The sequence below is a fragment of the Pristis pectinata genome, chromosome 16, assembly GCF_009764475.1.
Source record: "Pristis pectinata isolate sPriPec2 chromosome 16, sPriPec2.1.pri, whole genome shotgun sequence".
NCBI lineage: Eukaryota > Metazoa > Chordata > Chondrichthyes > Rhinopristiformes > Pristidae > Pristis > Pristis pectinata.
In genome coordinates, this window is record NC_067420.1 from 44536330 (window position 1) to 44562999 (window position 26670).

Below are 26670 nucleotides of genomic sequence, written 5' to 3' on the forward strand. Positions count from 1 at the left end.
AGAGTTGTGGACACAGCTCAGCACATCACGGAAATTAGCCTCCCCTCCATGGACTTTGTCCATACCTCTCGCTGCCTTGGTGAAGCAGCCAGCATAATCAAAGACCCTGCCCACCCGGGTCATTCTCCCTTCTCCCCTCTACCATCAGGTAGAAGATACTGGAGCCGGACGGCACATACCACCGGGCTCAAGGACAGCTTCTATCCCAAGGTGATAAGACTATCAAACGGTTCCCTTCTACAATGAGATGGACTCTTGACCTCACAATCTACCTTGTTGTGACCTTGCACCTTATTGTCTACCTACAATGCACTTCCCTGTAGCTGTGACACTTTACTCTGTATTCTGTTTTCACCCTGTACTACCTCAATGCACTGTGTAATGAATTGTTCTGTATGAACAGTAGACAAGTTTTTCACTGTACCTTGGTACAAGTGACCATAATAAACCAATTTAGAATGGTGTTGGGATGACGTTGGATTCTTGCTTGTCCTTACTGTTCCCTGCTGACTCTGCAGGAGGCTGTATTCCCAGTGGGAATCTGGAAGTCCTGGATGATGTGGGAGAGCTAGCTGAAGTTTGCACGACTGAGATTCCCATCAGGAGGGGATGGAGGGATCTGGAGCTGAGGCTGAGAGATGGGGATCTGATATCAGCCTGACCCAGTCAATCGGGGCACAGACACAAGGGTTGACCACAGGGTTCTGTGACCCCCCCCCCCCCCATTCAATGAGATGTTACTGCACTCAGTAATATCCGTGTGATGCCAGGGAAATGGCCTGGTCCTTTGATCAGGAATAGCTCCACATTTACAGAGACCTATTTTCTGTTCCCCACTTGACTCGGGGGGCACATTGTGCTGCTCCTGCCCGTGTGGGTGGCAGCAGAGCAGACCCGACGACAGACTGTGGTGACCCCTGAACACTGCGCCCACTGTTCCCAGCCCCAGCTGTTCCTTGTCTGTCCCACCCAGAGAATGTCAGTCTCTGAAAAGGGAGGGGGCACGTGGGGGGGGGGAGTGAAGGGAAACAGTTAGGGGGTAAAAGGGGACAGAAGGTCGGGGGACGGACAGACGGCGACTGGAGGGGGCAGAGAGACTGGTTGCGGGGGGGGGGGGATCAGGGGGACGGTGTGACCGGCGCCTCCGGATTGCCTCCGCTCCCTCCCTCCCGGGGGAGCCGAACCCTTCGGTAACCGAGACATCAACCTGACCGAGGGAGGGGTGCTGAGGGAGCGCCGGCTGGGCGGGGCGGTGCTGAGGGAGCGCCGCAGGGTGCGGTCCTTCAGATGGGGCGGTGCACTTTGGTTGCTCTTTGCCTGGCTCCAGTTAACGATCAGAGGCGGTTTGTTCCGGTCCCTCGACCGAAATTTTACAGCTTCTGTCTTGCAGAACGAGGGGGGAGGGGGCGCCGGGCTCGGGAGGGAGGGGTGGGGCTCGAGAGACGGGGCCAAGGTAACAGGTGGAGCTCTTGGCCCTGAGCACAACGTGCAGCTGCGGAGGCGCCGGGTTCGGGAGGGAGGGGGCTGGAATCTTGGAGACCGGAGCTCGGGAGAAAATTTGGGGGGTGGGGAAGAAACTTGCAGAAAGTCCTGAACAAGTTTCCAAAAGTTTGGAACGAGTTGGTGAAAAGTTGTCCAAAGTCGGAGAAAAGTTGTCCAAAGTTGGCGGAAAGTTGTGGGGAAGTTTGGGACGAGGGGGGGGAGTTGCTGCGGCGGCGGCGGGCCCTTTAACGGTGGGCGGGCCGGTGCCGAGCAGCGGGAGGAGGGTCGCAGACCGCCGTCCCGGGCCCGGACACTCTGACCTTGCCCGGCGCTGCGATGGTGCTGCGGAGCGGGCTGCTGGAGGTGCGGAGCCCGGAGCCGGAGCCCGAGCGCTGGCGGCGGCTCCTCGCCTCCCTGTCCGAGGACTCGCTGCGCCTGAGCCCGGCCGGAGGGGCGGGCGGCCCCGCGCTCAGCAACGGCGAGCCCGAGGCGGAGCCCCCGGGCCCCGGGGCGGAGCCCGGCTCCGGCCGCAAGCGCACCGTCCGCATCGTGAAGCAGGAGTCCGGCGGGCTCGGCATCAGCATCAAGGGCGGCCGCGAGAACCACATGCCCATCCTCATCTCCAAGATCTTCCGCGGCCTCGCCGCCGAGAACAGCCGCCAGCTCTTCGTCGGAGACGCCATCCTGTCGGTGAACGGCACCGACCTGCGGGACGCCACCCACGACCAGGCGGTGCAGGCGCTGAAGAAAACGGGCAGGGAGGTGGTGCTGGAAGGTGAGGGGAGGGGGGGGGGTTAAGGTGGTGAGGGGGTTGAGAGCAGGGGGTTGGGGGGAATGGGGGCTAAGGGGGTGGGTGGGGTGGTGGGGGGTGAGAGGGGGGTTGGGGGGAATGGGGGCTAAGGGGGTGGGTGGGGTGGTGGGGGGTGAGAGGGGGGTTGGGGGGAATGGGGGCTAAGGGGGTGGGTGGGGGGTGAGAGGGGGGTTGGGGGAATGGGGGCTAAGGGGGTGGTGGGGGGGTGGGGGGAATGGGGGCTAAGGGGGTGGGTGGGGGGTGAGAGGGGGGTTGGGGGGAATGGGGGCTAAGGGGGTGGGTGGGGTGGTGGGGGGTGAGAGGGGGGTTGGGGGGAATGGGGGCTAAGGGGGTGGGTGGGGTGGTGGGGGGTGAGAGGGGGGTTGGGGGGAATGGGGGTTAAGGGGGTGGGTTGGGGAGGGGGGATCAAGGGGGTGGTGGGGGGTTGAGGGGGTGGTGGGGGGTTGAGGGGGCGAGGGGAGGGTGAGGTAGGTGTGAGGAGTCAGTGTGAGGGGGGAGAGGAGGAGCCGAGGGAGAGAGACCCAGGGAAGGGGGAGAGTGCCATGGGGGAGCTGGGGGAGAGATCTGGGGAAGAGAGCGGGGGGATAGACTGGGGGAAGAGGGGATTGGGGAGTGGGGAGTGTGGGGGGAGAGAAGGGGAGGAGATCTGGGGAGAGAGGAGGGGGTTGTGAGAGACCCCAGGAGGGGGGAAGATCCTCGAGGTGAAGGGGGTGGTGAGTTAATTCCCCCTCTGTGGATGAAGGGAGGCTGTTTGGGGAGCTTCAGGGTAAGGAGCAGGAGGTAATTGACCCCATTTCTCCCCCCCACCCCCTGCCCCCATACCAGACCACCACCACCCCCCCCCCTGCCCCCGTACCAGACCCACCACCACCACCCCCCTGCCCCCATACCAGACCACCACCACCACCCCCCCCTGCCCCCGTACCAGACCACCACCACCACCCCCCCCCTGCCCCCGTACCAGACCACCACCACCACCCCCCCCTGCCCCCGTACCAGACCACCACCACCACCCCCCCCGCCCCCGTACCAGACCACCCTGGGACAGAACTCTGATTATTTTTACTCGCTGTGATTGGTCAGCAGTTTTGGGTAACCAACACTCGGGCTGGTGTCCGGTCCAACAGTCGTTGCAGTTTCTGTCAGTCCGGATGTGAGGGTCACTTCCCGAGGCGGGGGTGGGGTGGAGATGTTGGATGGGGACAGGGTCTGGGTTTGGGAGCGTTGGGACTGCTCTCCCTCCGAGTCCTGGCTCCTGTCTCTCGCTGTGTGTTGGCCGGGCTGCAGATGGATTGTTGTGGATAACGGATTGTCCCTGGGAGTGGGGAAACCTGTGGCTGTCAGTCACGGTGAAACGGTTTCAGAATTACCAGCAGTGGTGATGTTGGGGTGGGTTCACGTTTGGGTCCAGCACAGAAACAGGCCCTTCGGCCCACCAGGTCTGTGCTGACCATCATCCACACATTTACATTAATCCAACACCATTCCCATCAACTGGCCCCCACCCCCCAGATTCTGCCCCTCACCCGCACACTAGGGGCAGTTTCCAGCGGCCCATTAACTCCCCCCCCCGACCCGCACATCTTTGAGATGCTTTTCAAATACTGGAGGACGTGCATTTAAGGTGAGGGGAGAAAGTTTAAGGGGGTGTGCGGGGCAAGTGTTCTTTACCAGTGGTGGGTGCCTGGGACGGAGAAGCAGATATGATGGTGTTTGGACAGGAATGTGAACAGGCGGGGAAAGGAGGCATCATGTACAAGCAGAAGGGATTAGTTTAAATTGGCATTGTGTTTCTCACAGACATCATGGGCCGATGTGGGAGAAAACCCACAGGGTCACGGAGAACGTGCAAACTCCACACAGACAGCACCGGAGGTGGGGATTGAACCCGGGTCTCTGGGGCTCCGAGGCAGCGACTCTACCTGTGCCGCTGAGCATCAAGTGAGCAGGGTGTGTGCAGTGCCTGGACTGCTCGGAGGGTCAGGGAGTCGAGGATTCCACTTGCCTGACCTGGGCTTGTGCCCCACCCCAGCCCTGGGACTTGCTCAGCCTGTGTCCGGGGCTGTTGGTGCCTCACTGATGGACCAGTGGCTGGGCCACAGCTGGAGCTCGGTGTATGGCTCTGGGCACCACACAACAGGAAGGGTCCTCAGCACCAGTGAGGGTGTGGGGGTCGATGAGAACGTTGCCAGAACTGGAGCAGAGGCTTGGATGTGTGGATGTGGCTGGGATAAAACGTTGAGTCAGGCAGTATCTGTGGAGAGAGGAACACTTCCATTGCTGCTGCCTGACCTGCTGAATGTTTCCAGAATGTTCTATTTTATGTGGGGATTTCCAGCAGCGTTTTGCTTCCTGAGGAATGTAATGACTGGGGATGTTTCCATGGAAGGAGCCCTGTGCGGGTGTGGAATTATCAGCGGCTGTCGGAGTGGTCAGGCGAAGTGAAACCAGGCGGTAGAGGTTTAACGATCGGACGGGGGGAAAGTTCTTACCACCGATAGGGTAGTGGGGGTCCGGGGGGGAGGTGGAGGGTGGGAGTCCCTTGTGCAGGGAGGGAGGGTTTAAAGCAGGGATTGGAGGGGCTCCTGGAATAAAATGGAGAGAGGTTGAAGGCTTGGTGGGAAGGGTAGAGATTGTGGAGACCCCCAGGATAAAGGAGGGAATGCTCTCCAACTGGAACGTACCTATCACCTTAAACAGCCCAAAGTTGTCAGCCAGAGCCACGGTGGGTGCAGGAGGACACTGAAAGGAGGAGGGGGACGGGGAGGATCACGGAGGGAGTTCCATAGTTCTGGGACCGGGAAGCTGGAGACACAGTTACGAGTGGGTGAAAACGTGGCAAATGTCACAACGCGAGGTCGTGTGGGAGAAATCGCGGGGAGGGCTGGTTGCTACAAGGAGAGCAGTTGCAAGTGAGTGCAGAAATCCAAGTGTTCTCGTGCATTGAAGTTGGAGACTTACCAGGCAAGTTGTGGGTTGTTTCCCCAAACTTGCGTGGTTTTCTCTGGAGCATCAGAGACTGGAGGGAGACCTGATAGAAGTTGATAAAATTATGAGAGGGGAGATGGTCTTTTTTTTCCCTAGGTTGGAAATGTCAAACTCTAGAGGGCACAGGTTCAAGGTGAGAGGGGGAAGTTTATAAAGGCACATTTTTTGTACAGAGGGCAGTGGGTGCCTGGAACGTTCTGCCAGGGCAGGTGGTGAAAGCAGATATAACGGTGGCTGGGCATTTGTACAGGCAGGGATGTGGACCATATGCAGGCAGATGGGAATAGTTTAGATTGGCATCGTGTTCAGCACAGACATGTGGGCTGAAGGGCCTGTTCCTGTGCCGTGCTGTTCTGTGCAGTCAGGAAATCCAATGGCAGTTTGATCTTTATCGTGAAGGGATTGGAGTTTTAAAAATAGGGAAGTGTTATATGGAGTGTTGGTGACAGCGTTCCTGAATATTGTGTACTGGTTTGGTCACCTTATTTAAAGAAGGGATACCCTTGCATTGGATGCAGTCCAGAAGCGATTCACTCAGCTAATTCCTGGGATAAAAGGCTTCTTCTTTCATGAGTGCTTAGAGCTGTAGTTGGACCTGTGACTGACCAGCATGTCAGTCCGTTTCCTCTCCCTGTCCCTTTTTAAACACTTGGGCTTCCCTCCAATCTGTAGGAACCGTTCCAGAGTCTGAAGAATGTTGGAAAATGACCTCCACTGCTTCCTTTCCGGAGCCACTTCTGGGATGCGGACAGTCAGGCCCTGGTGATCCACCACCACCTTCCCTCACACCAAGCACCGACTTCCTTCCGGTTCTCCCTCCTCACACCCTGTGTTCCCTGATGTTTCTGGCAGGTTTGCCGTGTCCTTGGGATGGTGATGGTGCCACTGATATGCCATTTCTTTGTTCCCTGATTATAACCTCCCCCTCCCCATACTGTAAGGGGGGTACATTTGTGTTCACTGATCCTTACCCCTTCAAGTACTAGGTAGTGTTTACAGAAAAGTTTTATGTTCCCTGCAAGGTTACTCTGGTCCTCCATCTCCCCCTGTAAATCCCGGCACCTCCTTTACTGAGTTCTAATCGATGGTTGATGCAGGGTGAACGTAACTTACCCACTTTTCAATCCTATCCCTCTGGAGATGAACCTTGTGGTCTCGCTAACCCGGGCAGTGACCTTTAGTGATCAGTGCGCTCGCATGCCGAGACTTCCCGCATTGCTCAGACCCTGATCACCCACCTTCCGTGGGACGGGAGGAGGTTGTTCCATCTCGGGAGATGGTTCGGGCAGCCCATGGCTGTACCCAGATCCGTTCCCTCGCCTGTTGTCCAGTGGTGGTTTCTCATCGTTTCACTGTCAATCTGACCCGTGTCCTGGGCACCCTGAGGGTCCCAGACTGATGACTGAGCCCGGGAAACCAGAGTTGGTGGGATCACCGGACCCCCTCCTGCCAGGATCTGACCGGCTCCAACCCCGCCATGCCCAGGCAGAGCTGAGACCCTGGGCCAGGGGTCTGCCCACGGACAGTGAGGGCGGGATCTTCCTGTACCCTTTCCCGGGAGGAGAGGTTTCTGCAGCCCCACCACCCCGGGACCAGAGCTCCGGTCAGCCCCTGAATGAGGTGAGGTTACCCTGGGGTGAGGTCCCACAGCCACAGGTGGGTAAGGAGACAGTGGACCTGGGTTTGCCACCTCGCCCAGAGGGTCGGGAGGTCCAGGACCCTCTGGATGGGACATGGGGGCTTTGAGTGCATCCCTCAGAGACCTGGCCGGCACCTGGCACAGTGCTGAGGGAGCACCACACTGCCAGCGGAGCCACCAAACATCTGCATCTGGTTGAAGATGGGCAGGAAGATCCCACCGATAGCTGCTCCAACCCCTCCCACTGGTGGGCCCCTCCCCCTCCGCCCCCAGACTCTGACGAAGCCCGGGGCCACCTCACCGCGTTTGTGGAATTTTGCTGTGCGGAATGCCTGCGGCGTTGCCAGATTTGGTGCCCTGTTGAGGAGGGTCACTGCTCTGGTCCGGGACGGTGGGTGGGGGCCTAGTGTGGGCCAAACGGTCACTGGGACCGAGTGGGACTTGGGGGGGGGGGGGGGGGGGGGGGCAGAGGGTGTCCAGTCCAGGGGTTGCTGCCGTGACCAGGTCCCGCTCCAGCTGCTGCAACATCTGGAATTGACCCGCCCTCCCCAATCTGAAAGTGCTCCAGCCCCAATGCCTTCCCCCAACCCACTAATGGGACCCTATTTCCCCCCCCCCCCTTGTCCCACCACCTAATGGGACCCCATCCTGTCTCCCAGCACTTGGTCCGTACCTTGTCTGCCTTGCCGATTGATCCTGCTTGAACCTGGTGGGAGGCTCTGCCCAGGGCAGTGAGATCCAGATTCCAGCCACCCTCTGGGTGGAGAAATTCTTCCTCGGGTCCCTTCTGAACCTCCGACCCTTGACCCCAAATCTATCGGAGGACACATCTGCTCCTGCCTGTGCCCCGATTGGTTTCTCCTCGGTATTCTCCGCTCGAGGGAAAACAATCCCTGCTCTTCCAGTCTCCAAGCTGAAACATTCCATGCCGGGCAACGTCCGGGGGAACTTCCTCCTCACCCTCTCCAGTGCGATCACATCCTTCCTGCAGCGTGGTGGCCACACAATGCTCCAGGCAAGGCCTGGCTAATGTGCAGCTGCACTGTGGCCTCTCTAAGCCGTGGCTAATGAAGGCCAGCATCCTGTGCCCCACCTTCAGGGGAAGTCCCCCATCCGTCAGTCTCCAGCTCTCCCGTGTCTCTCTGTCACCAGTGGGATCTTCCACCATCGATGGGTCTGCCGAGGGAATGGAAGCCCAGCCCACGGAACCTGGCGTTAGGTTAACCCCTTCAGCACCAGTGTCAATCCACAGCACCTACACTGCACCTCCCATCCCACGGCCTTCCCAACCCCCCCCCCACCGAGCTTCTAACATTGGTCACCCTCAGATTCTGTTGGGGGAGACTCTGAAGATTGCCATGTTGTCCTGGCCCTCCTTCTCTTCCACCCCCGCCACCCATGGGGCTGTTGATGTTGTGTGGGTTTAGTGAACCTGTTCCACGGGTTGTCCGCGCAGACAGATCGAGGTTGGTCCTCGCTCTTGACCTTCCTACCATGGTAGCTCAGACCTTTCCCCCTCACCTCTGTCCAAGGTTCTCCTCGAGGTGGGTCCAGAGCCGAGCTTGTTTATGGCCCCGGTGCTGGTCTTCCCTGCGGACGAAACATCCCGTCCAATCGCACTTGTCGTTGTTTGACACCCCCCGTCAGTGTCTCTCCCTGGACACTGGTGGTGGGACAGGGGAGGGGCTATCAGTGCCTCGGTCTGATTCGCTGCTTTGAGCCCAAATCCATGGATACCCAGTGGAAGCTTTCATTGACCCCAACGTCCACAGGCTGAGCCAGAATTGCATTTCTATAGCACCTTTCTTGGTCCTGGTCCTGCCCAGCCTGTTGAACCTTGAAGGGGAATGTGCAAAGCAGGAGTAGGCCACTCGGCCCCTCAAGTGTGTCCTGATCCAATTTTGGCATCAGCACCACTTTCCTGCTGTCCCCACACCCTCGACGGTTTAACCATCTGTCGGTGTCCGCACTGAGTGTGACTTCACCTCTCCACCTCCCTCCAAGAGAAGAAATCCTTCCCCATCTCTGTCCGAAATGGGCCGCCCCTCGTTCTGAACCTCTGCCCCGGCTCTACACACTCCAACTGGGGGGAGCGTCCTCTCCACACCCACCCTGTCTCTCTCCCACCCCCTGAACCTTGCGTTTCATTAAGGCTCTGGCCTGACCTGCTCAACCTCCCATCAGATGTTGAGCCCTCCAGTGACCCCTCTGCACCCCTCCACTGTAAGCACCTCCTTTAACTGTGGGACCGGAGCTGTACACGGTACTGGGGGTGAGGGGGGTGGGGTCTGGGAGGTGAGAGGGGGCTGAGTGTGGGGGTGGGTGTTGTGGGCTGTTGTGGAGGGGTGTGAGTGGGACCGGGTGGAGTGTCCTCGGCTGTGGGAGCTGGCGGTTTGGGGAACGTTGGTGGATTTCCGGGAGGAGCAGAGACTCGAATGTCCGTCAGCCGCTGAGTGGGAGTAAAATTAATTGCTGTGCTGCCAGGGGGCTGGGGGCAGTGACGGAATTCGCTGCTGCTGCCCCCCAACACTGAGGGGGGATCAGCAGAGGATGGGATCCAGCCACCCGCCCCCCACCCCCCCCGGCATCAGTTGCCTGGGTAACTGTGACCTTGCTCCTCCACCTCAGCTGATGGATGTACTTTTGCAGAGTGTCTCTGGGTTGAACCTCTGTTCTGAGACAATCGTTCACTTCACCTCAATCAAGGCAACAGGGAATGGGCTTTGCATTTCTCCCAGCCCCAGGAGATCAGTTCCCAGTCTGACACCTCCACAGCAAGTGCTGGCAGCATGTTCAACTGCAGGGGCATCACACTTTGCCTGATCCTACATCTCCATGACCGATGAAGACCATTTGCTCCATCCAGTGTGTGCTTGCCCTCTATTCACCACCATTGCTGGTTCCACGCCCCTTACACCTCAGTCCTGTCTCGATTGATGGTGAGGGTGTTTGCAGTGCGCTTCTTCACTGGACTGATGGTCCCGAGACCAGGACTGATAATCTGGGTGGGTTAGAGGTCAGTGCAGGAACTGGGGGATTGGGCACTTGTAAAAGCTTTGAGTTTCACTGACTCGGTTCAGCTTACACCAGATTAAATCTGTAAAAGAACTATTATCTTTAAAGGTGACTGCAAAACCATCAGATTGTCTTTAAAATCCACCTAATTCACTATTGTCCAACAGGGAAGGAGACCTGACATCCTTGCCCACTCTGGCCGACGTGGTTTCCCCCTCACCCCCCACCCCACCCGAAATCCTCAGCAAAGCCCCTTGGACTAGGACATTTGTGGATGGGTGTTGTGTATCCTGCTGGTGGTGCCTGGATCCTGGGAATGAACGAAGTCCCTCCCCTGAGCTCCAGGAGTGAAGCACCGGCCATCCCCTGGTGTTTATTCCAGGGTCCGGATCCAGAGAGGGGAGTGTCCGGCTCCAGCCCAACGTCTCGTAAAACTTCAGAACACGCATCCTGTAATTCCGCCGTGGGTCACTGCGATCAGCAGCCTATTTTTAGAGCCGGCACAGTGTTTAAGGGTGGCTGGAGGCCAGCTGTTATTTTAGGGATCCTGACATTCCTTTGGTCAGCCCAAGTTCCGGCAACAGTTCCGGCAGTTCCAAACATGATTCACGACACAAGAATTGGGTCGTCCTCCACACTCTGCCCGCCCTTCACCCTCCACCTCTTCGTTTCTCTGCCTCTCATTCCCCCTCTCCCCCCCAACCCTGCTGTTTCTGGGATCTTGCTGTGTTCAAATTGGCTGTCACATTGCATGGCTCATTGGGTGTGAGGTGCTTTGGGATGTCCAGAGCTTGTGAAAGGTGCAAGTCTTTCCGAAATCTACAGTGTACGAGTCACGAGCATGCTGGAGTCCTCTCCGCTTCCCTGGGTGAGAGCAGCCCCAACAACTCTCAGGCAGCTCGATGCCAGCCTGGATCAGTCAGCTGTTTGATCAGCGGCCCATCCACCCACCCTAAACACTCCCTCCCTCCGCCCCCCCCCCCCCCCCCCCACCACCAGCAGTGTGTTTCATCAAATCACCTTGGCTGCACCAAAAGCATCTCCCAAACCTGCAGCCTCTTCACCCAGGAGGACGAGGACAGCAGGCACGGGGGGGGCACCACCACCTACAGGTTCCCTCCGTGTCACACACTGTCTGACGTAACAGTTCCTTCATTGTCACTGGGTCTAAGTCCTGAAACTCTGTCTCCAACACGAGTGGCTGACTGTGCACTCCCACAGCCGAGTGGAGAGCGTCCCATCACACTGCTGGTGTGCCTTGCAGTTGGGAGAAAAACCTCTGGATATCAGGAGGTGAATCACTTGTTCCAGGATAACCGGTCTCTGACCTGCTCTTGCAGTCATGGTATTTACGTGGCTGGTCCAGCTGAGCCTCTGGTCAGTGGGGACCCCCAGGATGTGGGTGATGGGAATGCCATTGAGTGTCAGGGGTAGATGGTTTGGCTCTCTCATTGGAGATGGTCACTGCTGGCACGTGTGTTGCACTGATGCTACTTGCCGGTCACCAGCCCATGCGTGGGTATTGTCCAGGTCTTGTTGCATGCAGACATGGGCTGCTTCGTCCACTGAGGAGGTGCAGATGGGCGTTGAGAATCCTCAGTGAACAGCCCCACTGCTGACCTTGCAGTGGAAGGAAGGTCATCGATGATGATGCTTGGGTCTAGGAACACTGGCGATGACTCGAAGATCAAAGTTGTTGATAGTGAGGGTTGTCTTAGGATAGAGAGCAACGTTGATTAGTTTGTAAAGTGAGCAGAGAAATGGCAGATGGGACTTAATCCTGAAAACTGGGAAGGGTTGCACTTTGGGAGGACTGCTGAGGCTAGGACACAGTGAACGATTGAACCAAGGAAGTACTAGGGAACAGAGAGACCTGGGTGCCCAAGGATCCCTGAAGGCATCAGCACATGTAAGTAAGGTGGTGAAGAAGGTGTATGAATACTTGCCTTTGTTAGTCAGGATGTAGAATTAAGAGTAGGGAGGTTATATACAACTTTGTAAACCACTGGTGAGAAAGTACAATTGCTGACAGGTCCCGTCACTTTCTGATGATTGGACAGTGATTCCCCGGATTGAATTTGTCCTGTTTTCTGTGAACGTGATATTCCCACAATGTCGGGGAGATGCCAGTGCTGTAACTGTCCTGGAGCAGCTTGGCTGGAGGCACAGGCGGTCCTACAGCTGGGACGTTGCCTGGTCCCACGGCTCTCAGACATTTCCTGATATCACGTGGGGTGAATGGACTTGACTGCAGACCAGGTTCAGTGACGGTGGGGAGGTCAGGACGGAGTGAGATGGAGCATCACTCAGCACTGCCGGCTGAACCTGGTGCGACTGCTTCAGTCTTCCGTCTTTACCCACAGACTGGGCTCTGTCATCACAGTGGATGTGGATGTCCACAGAGCTCCCCCCACGACCTGTTTAATTTTCCACCACCATTCACAGTGGGACTGCAGGGCTTTGATTTTTGTTGCCTGTGAGGCCCCTGATCTCTCTGTTGTCTGCTGGTTTTGCTGTGGTTCTATGTTGCTGCTTAACCCAATCACCGTTAGTTATCACTGCTGCTGCTCCCAGAATGTCCTTCCGTGCTCCTTGCCCTGTAGTTGGTCCCCTGGTCTGACAGTAGTGATGGAGTGAGGGATGTGCTGGGCCCTGGGGTTACAGACTGTGGTGGTGGACATCTCCGCTGCTGCTGATGGTCCTCAGGGACACCCACTTCTCAGCTGCCAGACCTGCTCTGAGTCCGTCCCATTTAACAAGTTTGTAGACTGACTGCACGATGGAGGGTGTCCTCAGTGTGAAGGTGGGACGTTGTCTCCACAGGGACTGTAGGTGGTCACTGCCAGTGGACAGATGGATCTACCAGAGGGAGACTGGTGGGAACGAGGTCGGTGGATGACCCCTGGTGTAGTACCTGCCGCAGACTCAGTCCGGCTCCCTCCGTCCTCGGGACTCAGCCACCTCAGTCCGTGGTACCAGGCCTCTCCCCACCCACAGGATGTCCTCTGCCCCTTGCTACTCTCAGTGTCTCCTCCGTGTGCTCCTCATCACAGAGGAGAGTCCTGATCCATCAGCCGAGGGAGGTGTTTGACCCAGTGTCCTGGAGTCTGGGATCAGTGTCGAGGAGATCGATAGTTCTTGGTGAACAAGAAGGTTTAAGGTTCCTGGGGCTGGGTGGGAATGTGGAGATCTTACAAATGGGGGCTGAGTACCCTCCTGCTCCTGATCTCCACGATCCTGTCTCTTCCACAAACCCGTCCCTTGCTTTTGAAAGGCACAGACTGCTGAAGGCAGCAGACTAAACAACCCCTGCCAGTGATTCATCACACACTGAGCCAGCTCTGCGCCAGAGCCTCGCTCACTGGCCCCACCTGTTGCCGCTGCCTGGATGGTAAAGGCTGACGCGTCAGTCTCCGCAAACAGGCAGCAGCTTTATTTGGAATGCTGCAGAGGCCAGTGATCTGTTTTATTACAGTCTGCAGAAAAATTCCATTCTGTAGACCTAGTGACAGATTGTCAGCTGAAGTGAGTTGATTGTTTTGGTCAGTGTGAATTCAGCAGTACTACTGGCACTGACCCCTGCCGCTTACCCCTTCAACTCCTGGCTTCTCATGGAGGGGGGGGAAGAGGTGGCCCAACCTTGCACAGGATGGTGGTGATCGGGGGGGGGGGGGGGGTGCTGGGGGTGAGGTTTGAATACAAAGGTAGGGAGGGATTGGAGGGAATGAGTTTCCTTACAAGGAAAGATTGGGCTTTGTTCGAGGAGTGAGAGGGGATTTAGTTGAAACGTATCAGGTCCTGAGGGTGGGTGAAGGAGTTTCCTATTATGGAGAATCTAGGACTAGAGGTGGGAAACAAACTGTTGAAAGGACCCATTGGGTCAGGCAGCATCTGTGGAGGACTGAGTGCAGAGGGGAGATGGTCAGTGTATAGGACCGAGAGGGAGGGGTGAGGCTGGTGGGTTATAGTTGGGACGCAGGGTAGGAAAGGTGAACACTGCAGAAGCCAAGGTAGATGGTATGTGGGTGATGGGCAGATGGGGCGGGGTGGGGGAGTCTAGGTAATGGGGTGGTGGGGGGGGGGGTGCGGGGGTGCCGGGATGGAAAGGGTGAACAGAGGGAACCCGGTGATCTGGTGGGAGTGGGAAAGGAACACGGGGTGTGGGTGACCTGAAATTGGAGAATTCAGCATCCATAGCAGTGGGTTGTACCGTGAACAACTGTGCTGGCGCCGCTCTCCCCCCCCCCCCCCCCCCCCCCCCCCCCCCCCCACAATGGCAACGATTTCCACCCTACCCTCATTCACCTGGACCAGACCTGACATTTCCCTCTCTGGGTCTCTCCATCTCCACCTCGGGAGACAAACTATCCACCGATGTTCAGTGTAAACCCACAGACTCCCGCAGCTTCCTCGACGACTCCTCCCACCCTGTCCCAGTAAGGACGCCTTCTCTCAGTTTCTCTGTCTCCACCCAGACCATTCTCGGAACTCCTCCAGGACACGGGGCTTCCCCTCTGCTGTAGCTGACGGAGCCCTCAGACACATCTCCTCCATCTCTCCAACGCCTGTCCCCCCCTCCCCACCCAGACAGGACAGAGGAGGAGTTCTCCTGGTCCTGACCTTTCACCCCGCCAGCCTCCACATCCAGCTGTTAAATTATCCACATTCCTGCCAATAACTTTGATAAGATATCTTTATTAGTCACATGTACATTGAAACACACAGTGAAATGCATCTTTTGCGTAGAGTGTTCTGGGGGCAGCCCGCAAGTGTCGCCACGCTTCTGGTGCCAACATAGCATGCCCACAACTTCCTAACCCGTACGTCTTTGGAATGTGGGAGGAAACCGGAGCACCCGGAGGAAACCCACGCAGACACAGGGAGAACATACAAACTCCTTACAGACAGCGGTGGGAACAGAATCCGGGTCACTGGCGCTGTAAAACGTTACGCTAACCACTACACTACATAGAACAGTGCAGGGACAGGGCCCTTTGGCTCTCAGTTACTGACACAGTGTCTCCTCTGGCAGTGAAGTACCTGAAGGAAGTGTCGTCCTACTTCAAGAACGCGTCCCCAGGGTCCCTGCTGTCCTGGGATTCCTCCAGTCCCACCAACGGCTCAGGCTCCCCACCATCCCCTGGATCCCAGCCCGGAGACCCCGAGCAGGAGCAGACCATCCCCCTAAAAATGTGTTACATCCGAAGGAAAACCAGGCCGCCAGACCTGGAGAGCAGGTACCGGGGAAGGGGTGGGGGGGGGGGGTGTGAAGACGGGGTGGTCCTGAAACACTGGGGGTGAGGGGAGGGAAGGTTCAAGAGTCCCAGGTACAATGTATCGGTACTTAGTGCTGGTGTTCCAGGGAATCTCCTGCAGTGTAGTGGGAATTAGCAGGGAATCCCTGGCACTGTGGTGGTAACAGGGAATCCCTGGGCTGCATTAGTATTTCCTTGGGGATTTCCATTTCCTGCCGCCTCAGCTCTGCTGGATTCCTGATTTGTGACATCCCACAACAACGCACAGTAGGATCCAGGAATCATCAAACAGCTCCATCTTTGAACCGGCTCTTTGACCAGACTCCCCTCTCCTCTCCTCCCTGCAGACTTCTTTCCAAATATTCCTCCAGTTCCCCTTTTGGAAAATTCTGTGGTATCTGCTGTGTGCTGAGGTCCCGACAAAGGCAGCGCTGTCTGTTAGAAAACACCACTGCTCCCTGGTGCTGATTCCCCGCCCACTGACCCTCCTGCCCGTGGGGACTGACTCTGTCCGAACTGCCCCTCATAGTTCATCTCCAGAGCTGAACTCTGTCCCAGTAAATCCCCTCCACACCGTCCCTGTGACGACGAATGTTGATGCCCAGGCCCAGCTGCAGTGCCCCGGGGCAGGAATTACACTGTACCCCGAGGCAGGACTACATCGTTCGCCGCTCGCACCTGCCTGACCACAACCTTGAATACAGCTGGTGACCCAGGAGGGGAGAATGGGTTGGATTCACAGCACTGTGGGGGAGGGGATGTCCCCTCCCTCAGTCTGAATGTCCAACCCTGACCTTGGTTCCACCCTCGCCCTGGGGAAGTGCCCAGCCCACAGGTGCCAGACAATCCCGCTCCGTACCCTGACCTTCACAATACTGCCACCTCCAGAGGCCTCCTCCCGCTATGTGAAACACACAATGATGTTGGAGGAACTCAGCAGGCCAGGCAGCATCCGTGGAGAAAAGCAGGTGTCCCGAGACGTTGACCGCCTGCTTTTCTCCACAGATGCTGCCTGGCCTGCTGAGTGTTTCCAGCTCTCCTGATGTCACTTTAGATTTCCAGCACCTGCAGTTTATTTGATGTTCATTCCGTTTGTGATCCACACGGATTATCTTTCAGCATGAAAAACTGAGCTTGTCACTTCAGAATTCTGTGTCAATAATCCTCTCATCTTCTCTCTCCCCCCCACCTTGTCCCCCGGTCAGGTACATCGACCTGTCCCCGGCGGACGGCAGCTCCTCGGTGTCTCTCCGGCTGAAGGATGGTGCTGCCGCCCACTCCTGGTTTGGGGCTCTCCACGGTAACGCCGCCGCACTGCTGCCCAGGGTGAAGTCCGAGCTCCGGGCGCTGGGGGGCTCAGCCGGGATCGCGGGTAGCGTGGAGCTGAGGCATGTGGGCTGGCTGACGGAGCAGGTAACGTCCGTGCCCTGCTGCTGGTGGTCACTCGCATCCAGTCCGTGCCCCACCCCGCGGCTGGTCACTCGCGTCCAGCCCGTGTCTGGTCCGTGCCCCGCTGCTGGTGGTCACTTGCGTCCAGCCCGTGCCCCACCCCGCTGCTGGTGGTCACTCGCGTCCAGCCCGTGTCTGGTCCGTGCCCCGCTGCTGGTGGTCACTCGCGTCCAGCCCGTGTCTGGTCCGTGCCCCGCTGCTGGTGGTCACTCGCGTCCAGCCCGTGTCTGGTCCGTGCCCCGCTGCTGGTGGTCACTCGCGTCCAGCCCGAGTCCAGTCTGTGCCCTGCCCGCTGCTGGTGGTCACTTGCATCCAGTCCGTGTCCGGTCCGTGCCCCGCCCCGCTGCTGGTGGTCGCTTGCGTCCAGCAGTATCTGGTCCGCCTGGTCCCAGACGGTGACACCAACAACAACCTGTCCCGCCAGCTGCCTTGGCATAGCAACCTCCCTGCTTTGTACAACTTTCATCCAATCAAATTTGACCCCAGCCCTCCGCCTCCTGAACGTTACCCATTGTGCCCCCCTGCCCCCACCCCATCCCTGTCCCCGTCCAGACCCTCCCAGGAGATGAGCCCCACACCCCCCAGTGGGTGGTCTCTGCCCACAGCCACTGCACCCTGGGGTCACACCTGGGACGGTCTGTCACCTTTCGCCATCCCCAGTCAGCACGGGGCCGGCTGCTCCCCCTCCTCCCCCCCCCCCCCGTCTGGGGCTGATGGTTTCCCTGACTGTCTCCCTCACTCTACCTGCCCCCCACCCCCACAGCTCTTGCCCTGCCTCCCCCCGACTTTCCTGATGCCGGGTGTGTCTCTCCAGGTATCCGGTGAGGTGGAGAGGCCGGTCCTTGCTGTCCTCACTGAGAAGGAGCTGCTGCTGTACAGCTGCCTGCCGCAGACCAGGGAACAGTTGGACAACCCTGCCTCTCGGCACCCACTCATTGCCACCAGGTGAGGACCCACACCGCCTCCCCCTGGTCACAGACCCGCAGCTGGGGGCAGTGATGTAGGTCGAGGGGTTATTGGTGACTTGTTGCTCAGCCCTGGTCAGACCACACCGAGTGCAGTTCCGGTACCAATGATCGGAAGGACGTGACTGCGCTGGACAGAGTGCAGAGGAGGTTCACCAGGACGCTGCTCGTACTGGAGGACTGTAGTTGTGGGGAGAGGCTGACGGGGACTGAAGGAGGCTGAGGGGTGACCTGATGAGTTTATAAAACTGAGGCAGAGATAGGGTGGATCGTCAGAAACTTCTCCCCATGGTAGGGATGTCAAAAACAAGAAGACGTGGGTTTAAGGTGAGAAAATGGAGTTTTAAAGGGGATCTGAGGAGTGAGTTTTCTCCACAGAGAGTGGGTGGTATCTGGGGGGCGCTGCCAGAGGACGTGCTGGAATCAGACAGTCACTGCCTTCAGTCAGGCTCTTGGATAGATGAGGTGTAGGAGGATAGGGTCCTAATGCAGGAGAATGGGATTGGTGTAGATGGGTGAAAGGTCAGCATGGACATGTTGGGCCGAAGGGCCTGATTCTGTGCTGTCGCACACTGTGACTCTGGGAGGGGCACGGACAACGGGTGTTAAATTAGCTGGGTTTTTATGGCGATTAATAACTTCAAGATCACACTTGCTAAGAACATTTTTATTCCATGTATTTTAAAGCAGGGTGGAAATTCCCGAGCTGATGAGGTGAGGGTTAACCTCGGGCACCCCGTTGCTGCACCACCATTACCCCTGTGGACAACACGTTCCAACGGTAGCCTCTCATCCAGCTCGTTTTGTCCACCTGGAGCCCACCCACAACACCCTGACCCCTCCACCTCGATTGTTGACCCACTGATCCTCCATCAGATCAGTCCCTGTTTCTTGGTCCAGTCTCTCGGCTTTCTCTCCCACAGAACCATCCGTGAAACATCCAGTCTATCCTGTCCCTGGATTTTCCTGTTAAAGAAATAGGAACTGGCCCGTCGAGCCTGCTCCGCCATTCAATGAGAGCGTGGCTGATCTGGCCGTGGACTCAGATCCACCTCCCTGCCTTTTCCCCACAAACCCAAATTCCCCGACTATGCAAAAATCTATCTAACTGTGTGTTAAATATATTTAATGAGTTCGCCTCTACTGCTTCCCTGGGCAGAGAATTCCACAGATTCACTACTCTCTGGGAAAAGCAGTTTCTCCTCATCTCCGTCCTAAATCTACTCCCCTGAATCTTGAGGCTACGTCCCCTAGTTCTAGTCTCACCTACCAGTGGAAACAACCTTCCTGCCTCTACCTTATCTATCCCTTTCATCATTTGGTATGTTTCTGTAAGATTCCCTCTCATTCTTCTGAATTCTAGCGAGTATAGTCCCAGGCAATTCAATGTCTCCTCACAGGCTAACCCCCTCATCTCAAATCAACCTGGTGAACCTCCTCTGCACCGCCTCCAAAGCCAGTATATCTTTCCTCAAGTAAGGAGAGCAGAACTGCAGGCAGTGCTCCGGGTGCGGCCTCACCAGTACCCTGTACGGTTGCAGCATCACCTCCCTGCTCTGAAATTCAATCCCCACTGTCCTCCCACTGAACTTCCTCTTCCCTGAGTGAGCTGGTTGGGGTGTGTAGGGTGGGTCTGATGGAACTCCACGACTGAGCCAAAGAGATCGTTGCATCTCAAAGGGAAGGTAGTTAAATGTTTGAGGCAGAGTCAGATCCCAGCCCATGAGGAGGCAGCAGGGCACTGGGATTTCTCCAAGAAGCCGGCATGGTGCAGAGGGCCAGATGGCCTCCCTCATGGGCGGAAGGGCCTGTTCTTCGGTCTGTGGGTGAGCTGAGAGCTGGTCAGGGGGTAGGAGTTAAGTCCAGGAGCTTGGTACACGGGGCAGGGAGAGGGACACACTGAAGCAGCTGACTGAGGGCTCAGAAACCACTGGTCTCCGACAACAACGATCTGCATTTATTTAGCACCTTCAATGTAATGAAGAGTCCCAAAGTGCTTTACAGGAGAGAGAATCAGCAAAGCTTGAGCAGGCCGCAGAAGGTGGTGTTTAGTCAGGGAACTGGAGGCTGGAGAGGTGTAGGGAGGATTTTCCGGAGCTCGGGACCCAGGCTCATCCATCAGTGGAGGAGTGGATGACGTCGCCACTGCTGCTGGACTGGGAAGAGGAGGGAATGGTTGAATGGAGCGGTGCAGGTCCGGACTGACCCTGGTGCAGAGATTTGATGGGACATTTACAGAGGAGGGAGGGGGTGGCAGGAACTGAGGTTGAGGGGCTGATTTTATGCTGTTTGGGGGCTCTGGGTGATGGGGTGGGTCTGAGGTGAGGGGGTCGGACACGTCCCCAGGGTCTGGGTCCGAGGCCTGGCTGACCATTGGATGCTCAAGGTCAGACCGGTGGTTCGGCCCTGGGTCTGTGGTGGGAGGAGGACGGTGCACTCGAAGGGTTAATGACGCGTGTGCTGTGTTCCAGGCTGGTTCACTCCGGGCCTGCCAAGGGGCCGCTGCTGGCGGACACAGACCTGTCCTTCGTTCTGAGGGCTGGCACCAGGCGCGGGGTGGAGACGCGCCTCTTCTCCGCGGCAACGCCCTCCGACCTCAGCCTGTGGACCCGGCTGCTGGTGGACGGTTGTCACAGTGCGGCCGAGCTGGTGCAGGAGGTGGTGACTGGTGAGAGGCTCCTCCCCCCGCCCCCCAAATCCTGGGGTCCCAACCTTCCCCACTCCCCACTCCTCCGATCCCAGGGTCTCAACACTCCCCATCCCTCTGATCCTGGGGTCCCGACCCTTCCCCACCCCAACCCTCTGATCCTCACGTCTCCACATTCCATGCCCCCCCCCCCCCCATCATGGTTTCCAAATGTACCCCCCCCCCCCCCCCCCCCCCCCCAACATCCGTGACCTGCCCGGACTGGTCTGGGAGTGTGAAGCCCCCTGTGGTAGGTCTGACCTGTGGCTCTCTGTATTTCAGCGTGTACCTGGAACGGACGGGACTGTAAGCTGGGAGTCCATCTGGACAAGGGTTTCACCATCTACCACGACAGCCCCGACAAGGGCCGGCCTCAGACCCTCCTCAGCCAGCCCTTCGAGAAGCTGCGCATGTCTTCTGATGATGGCGTCAAAGTGCTGTTCCTGGACTTCGGGGGTCCCGAAGGGGAGATTGTGAGTACCTTGGTTGTACATCGCGGGTCAGGGGGGATTGTTCAGTGAGTGTCTGTTCCTGGAGCAGTTTGAGGGTCTGGAATCAGCACAAGATCAGGGTAAAAGTTCTGTCCTCAGTGGAGGTGACAGTGAGAGTGTGGGGAGGTGGTTAGGTGGAGCAGATCAGCAGATCTGACCCCTCATCGGGATTGTCCAGGGCTCTGGGCAGCCAATGAAGAACATCCAAAGGTCAGCACCACTGAAAGTCGAGTCTGTTGCCGTGTGCACAAGTGCAGTGAGGTACAGGTCCAGTGAAAGACTTGCTCACAGCAGCATCACAGGTACGTAGGTGCAGACATCACACGACATAAATTATACAAGACAGTGAAGAAAAAGACAATGCAAAACAATATTGCAAAGACACAATCAGGGTGCAAGGTAGTGCAAGAGGTGGTCCACAGTGTCCCATTGCTGAGGTAGGGTTAGGAGTGTGCAGGTCAGTTCAAGAACCGAATGGTTGAAGGGAAGTAGCTGTTCCTGAACCTGGTGGTGTGGGGCTTCAGGCTTCTGTACCTCCTGCCTGATGGTATCAGCGAAAAGGTGGCATGGCCCGGACTGTGGGGATCCTTGATGATAGATGCCATTGTCTTGAGGCAGCACCTCCTGTAGCTGTGGTCACTGGTGGGGAACGCTGTGCCCGTGATGGACCGGCCTGTGTTCCCTACTCTCTGCAGCCTCTTGCATTCCTGTACATTGGGACTGCTGTGTGGCAGTCCCTCAGTACCACACTGGAGCAATTGGTCCACTCTCTGGTGTGAGACACCAGTAAGAGAGTGGGACACCAACCCTGAATCACAGAATGATTCCGGTACATGATCACCAGTCGCCTTTCAGAGAGGGATGTGTGTCCTGGTGATCTCGAGGCCCAACCAACGAGACTGGCTCTTCTAAGAGGGAGGAAAAAGTATTTTTTGTGGGTTGAGATTGCCAGGCAAGGAGATGGGAACCTTGGGGGAAACATTATCCTCTCACCCAACATAACTATGTTGGTCTGTCTGTTTGTTGTTACAGAGGTAGGGAGGCGTGTAGGGGCCGGAGGGGGTTACAGGGGTAGGGAGGCATGTAGGGGCTGGAGGGAGTTACAGAGATGGGGAGGGGTGTAGGGGCTGGAGGGAGTTACAGGGGTAGGGAGGGGTGTAGGGGCTGGGGGGTTACAGGGGTAGGGAGGGGTGTAGGGGCTGGGGGGGTTACAGGGGCTGGGGGGGTTACAGGGGTAGGGAGGGGTGTAGGGGCTGGGGGGGTTACAGGGGTAGGGAGGGGTGTAGGGGCTGGGGGGAGTTACAGGGGTAGGGAGGGGTGTAGGGGCTGGGGGGAGTTACAGGGGTAGGGAGGGGTGTAGGGGCTGGAGGGAGTTACAGGGGTAGGGAGGGGTGTAGGGGCTGGAGGGAGTTACAGGGGTAGGGAGGGGTGTAGGGGCTGGGGGGTTACAGGGGTAGGGAGGGGTGTAGGGGCTGGGGGGGTTACAGGGGTAGGGAGGGGTGTAGGGGCTGGGGGGGTTACAGGGGTAGGGAGGGGTGTAGGGGCTGGGGGGGTTACAGGGGTAGGGAGGGGTGTAGGGGCTGGGGGGGGTTACAGGGGTAGGGAGGGGTGTAGGGGCTGGGGGGGGTTACAGGGGTAGGGAGGGGTGTAGGGGCTGGGGGGGGTTACAGGGGTAGGGAGGGGTGTAGGGGCTGGGGGGGGTTACAGGGGTAGGGAGGGGTGTAGGGGCTGGGGGGGGTTACAGGGGTAGGGAGGGGTGTAGGGGCTGGGGGGGGTTACAGGGGTAGGGAGGGGTGTAGGGGCTGGGGGGGTTTACAGGGGTAGGGAGGGGTGTAGGGGCTGGGGGGGGTTACAGGGGTAGGGAGGGGTGTAGGGGCTGGGGGGGTTACAGGGGTAGGGAGGGGTGTAGGGGCTGGGGGGGGTTACAGGGGTAGGGAGGGGTGTAGGGGCTGGGGGGGTTACAGGGGTAGGGAGGGGTGTAGGGGCTGGGGGGGGTTACAGGGGTAGGGAGGGGTGTAGGGGCTGGGGGGGTTACAGGGGTAGGGAGGGGTGTAGGGGCTGGGGGGGGTTACAGGGGTAGGGAGGGGTGTAGGGGCTGGGGGGGGTTACAGGGTTAGGGAGGGGTGTAGGGGCTGGGGGGGTTACAGGGGTAGGGAGGGGTGTAGGGGCTGGGGGGGGTTACAGGGGTAGGGAGGGGTGTAGGGGCTGGGGGGGGTTACAGGGGTAGGGAGGGGTGTAGGGGCTGGGGGGGGTTACAGGGGTAGGGAGGGGTGTAGGGGCTGGGGGGGGTTACAGGGGTAGGGAGGGGTGTAGGGGCTGGGGGGGGTTACAGGGGTAGGGAGGGGTGTAGGGGCTGGGGGGGTTACAGGGGTAGGGAGGGGTGTAGGGGCTGGGGGGGTTACAGGGGTAGGGAGGGGTGTAGGGGCTGGGGGGGTTACAGGGGTAGGGAGGGGTGTAGGGGCTGGGGGGGGTTACAGGGGTAGGGAGGGGTGTAGGGGCTGGGGGGGGTTACCAGGGGTAGTGGAGGGGTGTAGGGGCTGGGGGGGTTACAGGGGTAGGGAGGGGTGTAGGGGCTGGGGGGGGCTACAGGGGTAGGGAGGGGTGTAGGGGCTGGGGGGGGCTACAGGGGTAGGGAGGGGTGTAGGGGCTGGGGGGGGCTACAGGGGTAGGGAGGGGTGTAGGGCTGGGGGGGGTTACAGGGGTAGGGAGGGGTGTAGGGGCTGGGGGGGGTTACAGGGGTAGGGAGGGGTGTAGGGGCTGGGGGGGGTTACAGGGGTAGGGAGGGGTGTAGGGGCTGGGGGGGGTTACAGGGGTAGGGAGGGGTGTAGGGGCTGGGGGGGGTTACAGGGTAGGGAGGGGTGTAGGGGCTGGGGGGGGTTACAGGGTAGGGAGGGGTGTAGGGGCTGGGGGGGGTTACAGGGGTAGGAGGGGTGTAGGGGCTGGGGGGGGTTACATGGGGTAGGGAGGGGTGTAGGGGCTGGGGGGGTTACAGGGGTAGGGAGGGGTGTAGGGGCTGGGGGGGGGTTACAGGGGTAGGGAGGGGTGTAGGGGCTGGGGGGGTTACAAGGGGTGGGAGGGGTGTGTAGGGGCTGGGGGGGTTACAGGGGTATGGAGGGGGTGTAGGGGCTGGGGGGGTACAGGGGTAGGGAGGGGTGTAGGGGCTGGTGGGGGCTACAGGGGTAGGGAGGGGTGTAGGGGCTGGGGGGGGCTACAGGGGTAGGGAGGGTTGTAGGGCTGGGGGGGGCCTACAGGGGTTAGGGAGGGGTGTAGGGGTGGGGGGGCTACAGGGGTAGGGAGGGGTGTAGGGGCTGGGGGGGTTACAGGGGTAGGGAGGGGTGTAGGGGCTGGGGGGGGTTTACAGGGGTAGGGAGGGGTGGTAGGGGCTGGGGGGGGGGGGAGGAACAAGGCCATGGTGGGCAACTTTGAAACTGGGCTTTGCTGGTGCAGGAATGTGGAGCCGGGTGTCGGTTCAGGCTGGGGAGCCACCGTGCATCCAGGCAGTGATCAGAAACCTCCTCTCTTGCAGCAACTGAACCTGGAGTCCTGCCCCAAGACCATAGTTTTTATCATTCATTCATTCCTGGCGGCCAAGGTGACCCGTCTCGGCCTACAGGCCTAGACAGCCCGTGCCAAGTGCCTGTCGGAGGGGGAGGGACGGAGATGGAGGCAGCTTGTCCACCCCATCCCCTCCCCCCCGTCCGCAATCAAACCACATGAAGAAGTAACAGGAACAAGGCTCTCCACGCCTGCTAACTACTGCTGCAGTTATCGATGCCAAGTTTTCTAAAAAGATGAAGCAAAAATTCACCTTTTCTATAGTATATGCAAATAAAATTCTTCTATGTACATCTCTAGTGCTGAATATTTTAAGGTAGGAATGTATCGGGATTGTTCGAAGATCGTGCTTTACTCTCTGCGTTCAAACATCGCCTGCGTGACGCAGTTTTACCCAGGGTGAGGTGAAACATTCCCGGTGCCCCCTCAGAGCCCACAGAGAGGTTTTGATTTTGCATTTACATAAACCTCTGCACATGGATGTGCTGAGTCTGTCAATGTTTCCAAGTGCTGGGTGCCTGCTTCCCATTGGCTCGGGTCACTGTTCCATGTGGGCAGGTGGCAGCTCAGGGCCCCTGTACCCCACCACCATATGTCCCCACACATGCGTGGCCTTGTACTGCCCGCTGTGCAGCGAGGGACTCGGGTTTCCTCCGCACAGTCTGTTTCCAAAGGTGGGGCAAGGGTCTGGTCCAAGGAGCTGGGCTCCTCCACACTGGAGGCTGCAGATATTCCCAACGTCCAGGGGCAGCCGGGAGTAATTCCAACACTTTCCCTGAGGTTGTATCTCTCAACAAGCTTTGTACATTATATCCTTACTAATTTAAGAATGAGCTTTGCCAGTGATGCTGTAAATACCTCAGATGTGGAATTAAAACTAAGACGTTTATAATCGTTCAGTGTGCCTGCTGCGTTATTTCATTCCGGTTCTGGTATGTGGTGATGGGGCACTGTGGGAGGGGCGGTGAGGAGGGTGCGCTGCACTGTGGGAGGGGCGGTGAGGAGGGTGCGCTGCGCGGAGGGAGCGCTGCGCTGTGGGAGGGGCGCTGTGGGAGGGTGCGCTGCGCTGTGGGAGGGAGCGCTGCACTGTGGGATGGGCGGTGAGGAGGGTGTGCGCTGCGCGGAGAGGGAGCGCTGCGCTGTGGGAGGGGCGGTGCGGAGGGGTGCGCTGCGCGGAGGGAGCGCTGCGCTGTGGGAGGGGCGGTGAGGAGGGTGCGCTGCGCGGAGGGAGCGCTGCGCTGTGGAGGGGTGGTGAGGAGGGAGTGCTGTGTGGAGGGTGGGGCGGTGTGGCGGGAGCGCCATGCTGAGGGAGAGGCAGTGCGGAGGGAACGCTGCACTGAGGGAGGGGCGGTGTTTTCAGCAGATCTGCCTGGTGGTCTGGCTCCAGAACTGCAGGCCTGAGGGGGATCCTGAAAGTTCCGGTCACAACCCAGGAGGTGTCTGGAACTGGGTCGTGACCGGAACTTTCAGGAGCCCCCAGGACTGTGGGAATCTCCACCTCCCACCTCAAAGGTCAGTGGGTGATGGGGGACACAGGTCAGTTTCTGCTCTGGAGTACAGCACAGGAACGGGCCCTTCAGGCCACGCATCTGCCAAACTAAACAAAACCCGTCTGCACGTGGCTGTGTCCCTCCACTCCCCACCTGTCCACGGGTCTGTCTCAATGCCTGTTAAACATCGCTACTGAATCTGTTTCCACCATCTCCCCTGCAGCTGTTCCAGGAACCCACCGCTCTCTGTGTAAATGTCCCCCCCCCCCCCCCCCCCCCCCACTTCAAACCTCTGCCCTCCAGTGTTTGACATTCCCACCCTGGGAAAAAGACTGTCTATCTACACCTCTCATAATTTTATAAACCTCTATCAGGTCTGCCCTCAGCCTCCAACGCTCCAGAGGAAACAACCCAAGTTTGTCCAACCTCTTGTTTTAGCGAATACTCTCTAATCCAGGCAGCATCCTAGTGAACCTCCTCTGCACCCTCCAAAGCCCCCACGTCCTTCCTGTAACGGGACAACCAGAACTGCACACAACACTCCAGATGTGGCCTGACCAAAGTTTTGTACAGCTGCAACATGGCTTCTCGACTCTTGAACTCAACACCCCGACCGCTGGAGGCAATGCCATACACAGTCTCGATGGTTGGTAGGTGTTTGTTGTGTGAGCGTAAATAGTGAAGGGGGGGGGGGGGTGAATGTGAACAGCCAAAGGGGGTGAATGGCCTGTTGCTATTTAATGTGATCAGCTCCCAGCTTCTGAGGTGTAGCTCAGTGCTGCCATCTGCTGATGCAATGTTTGAAACTAACTTGGGTGCCTTGCATTTGTGTAGCACCTTTGAA

At 58.4% G+C, this 26670-nt stretch overlaps 1 protein-coding gene across 1 annotated transcript; it reads left to right on the forward strand.

The window, feature by feature from the left end:
* Nucleotides 1-1687: 1687 nt before the first annotated feature.
* Nucleotides 1688-25230, forward strand: snta1 (syntrophin, alpha 1). Its single transcript, XM_052031348.1, has 7 exons — nt 1688-2257; nt 14968-15172; nt 16396-16603; nt 17454-17584; nt 20076-20272; nt 20573-20763; nt 24308-25230. The coding sequence occupies exons 1-7, from the start codon at nt 1819-1821 to the stop codon at nt 24398-24400; spliced, it is 1464 nt and encodes a 487-aa protein (XP_051887308.1). The 5' UTR covers nt 1688-1818; the 3' UTR covers nt 24401-25230.
* Nucleotides 25231-26670: the final 1440 nt, after the last annotated feature.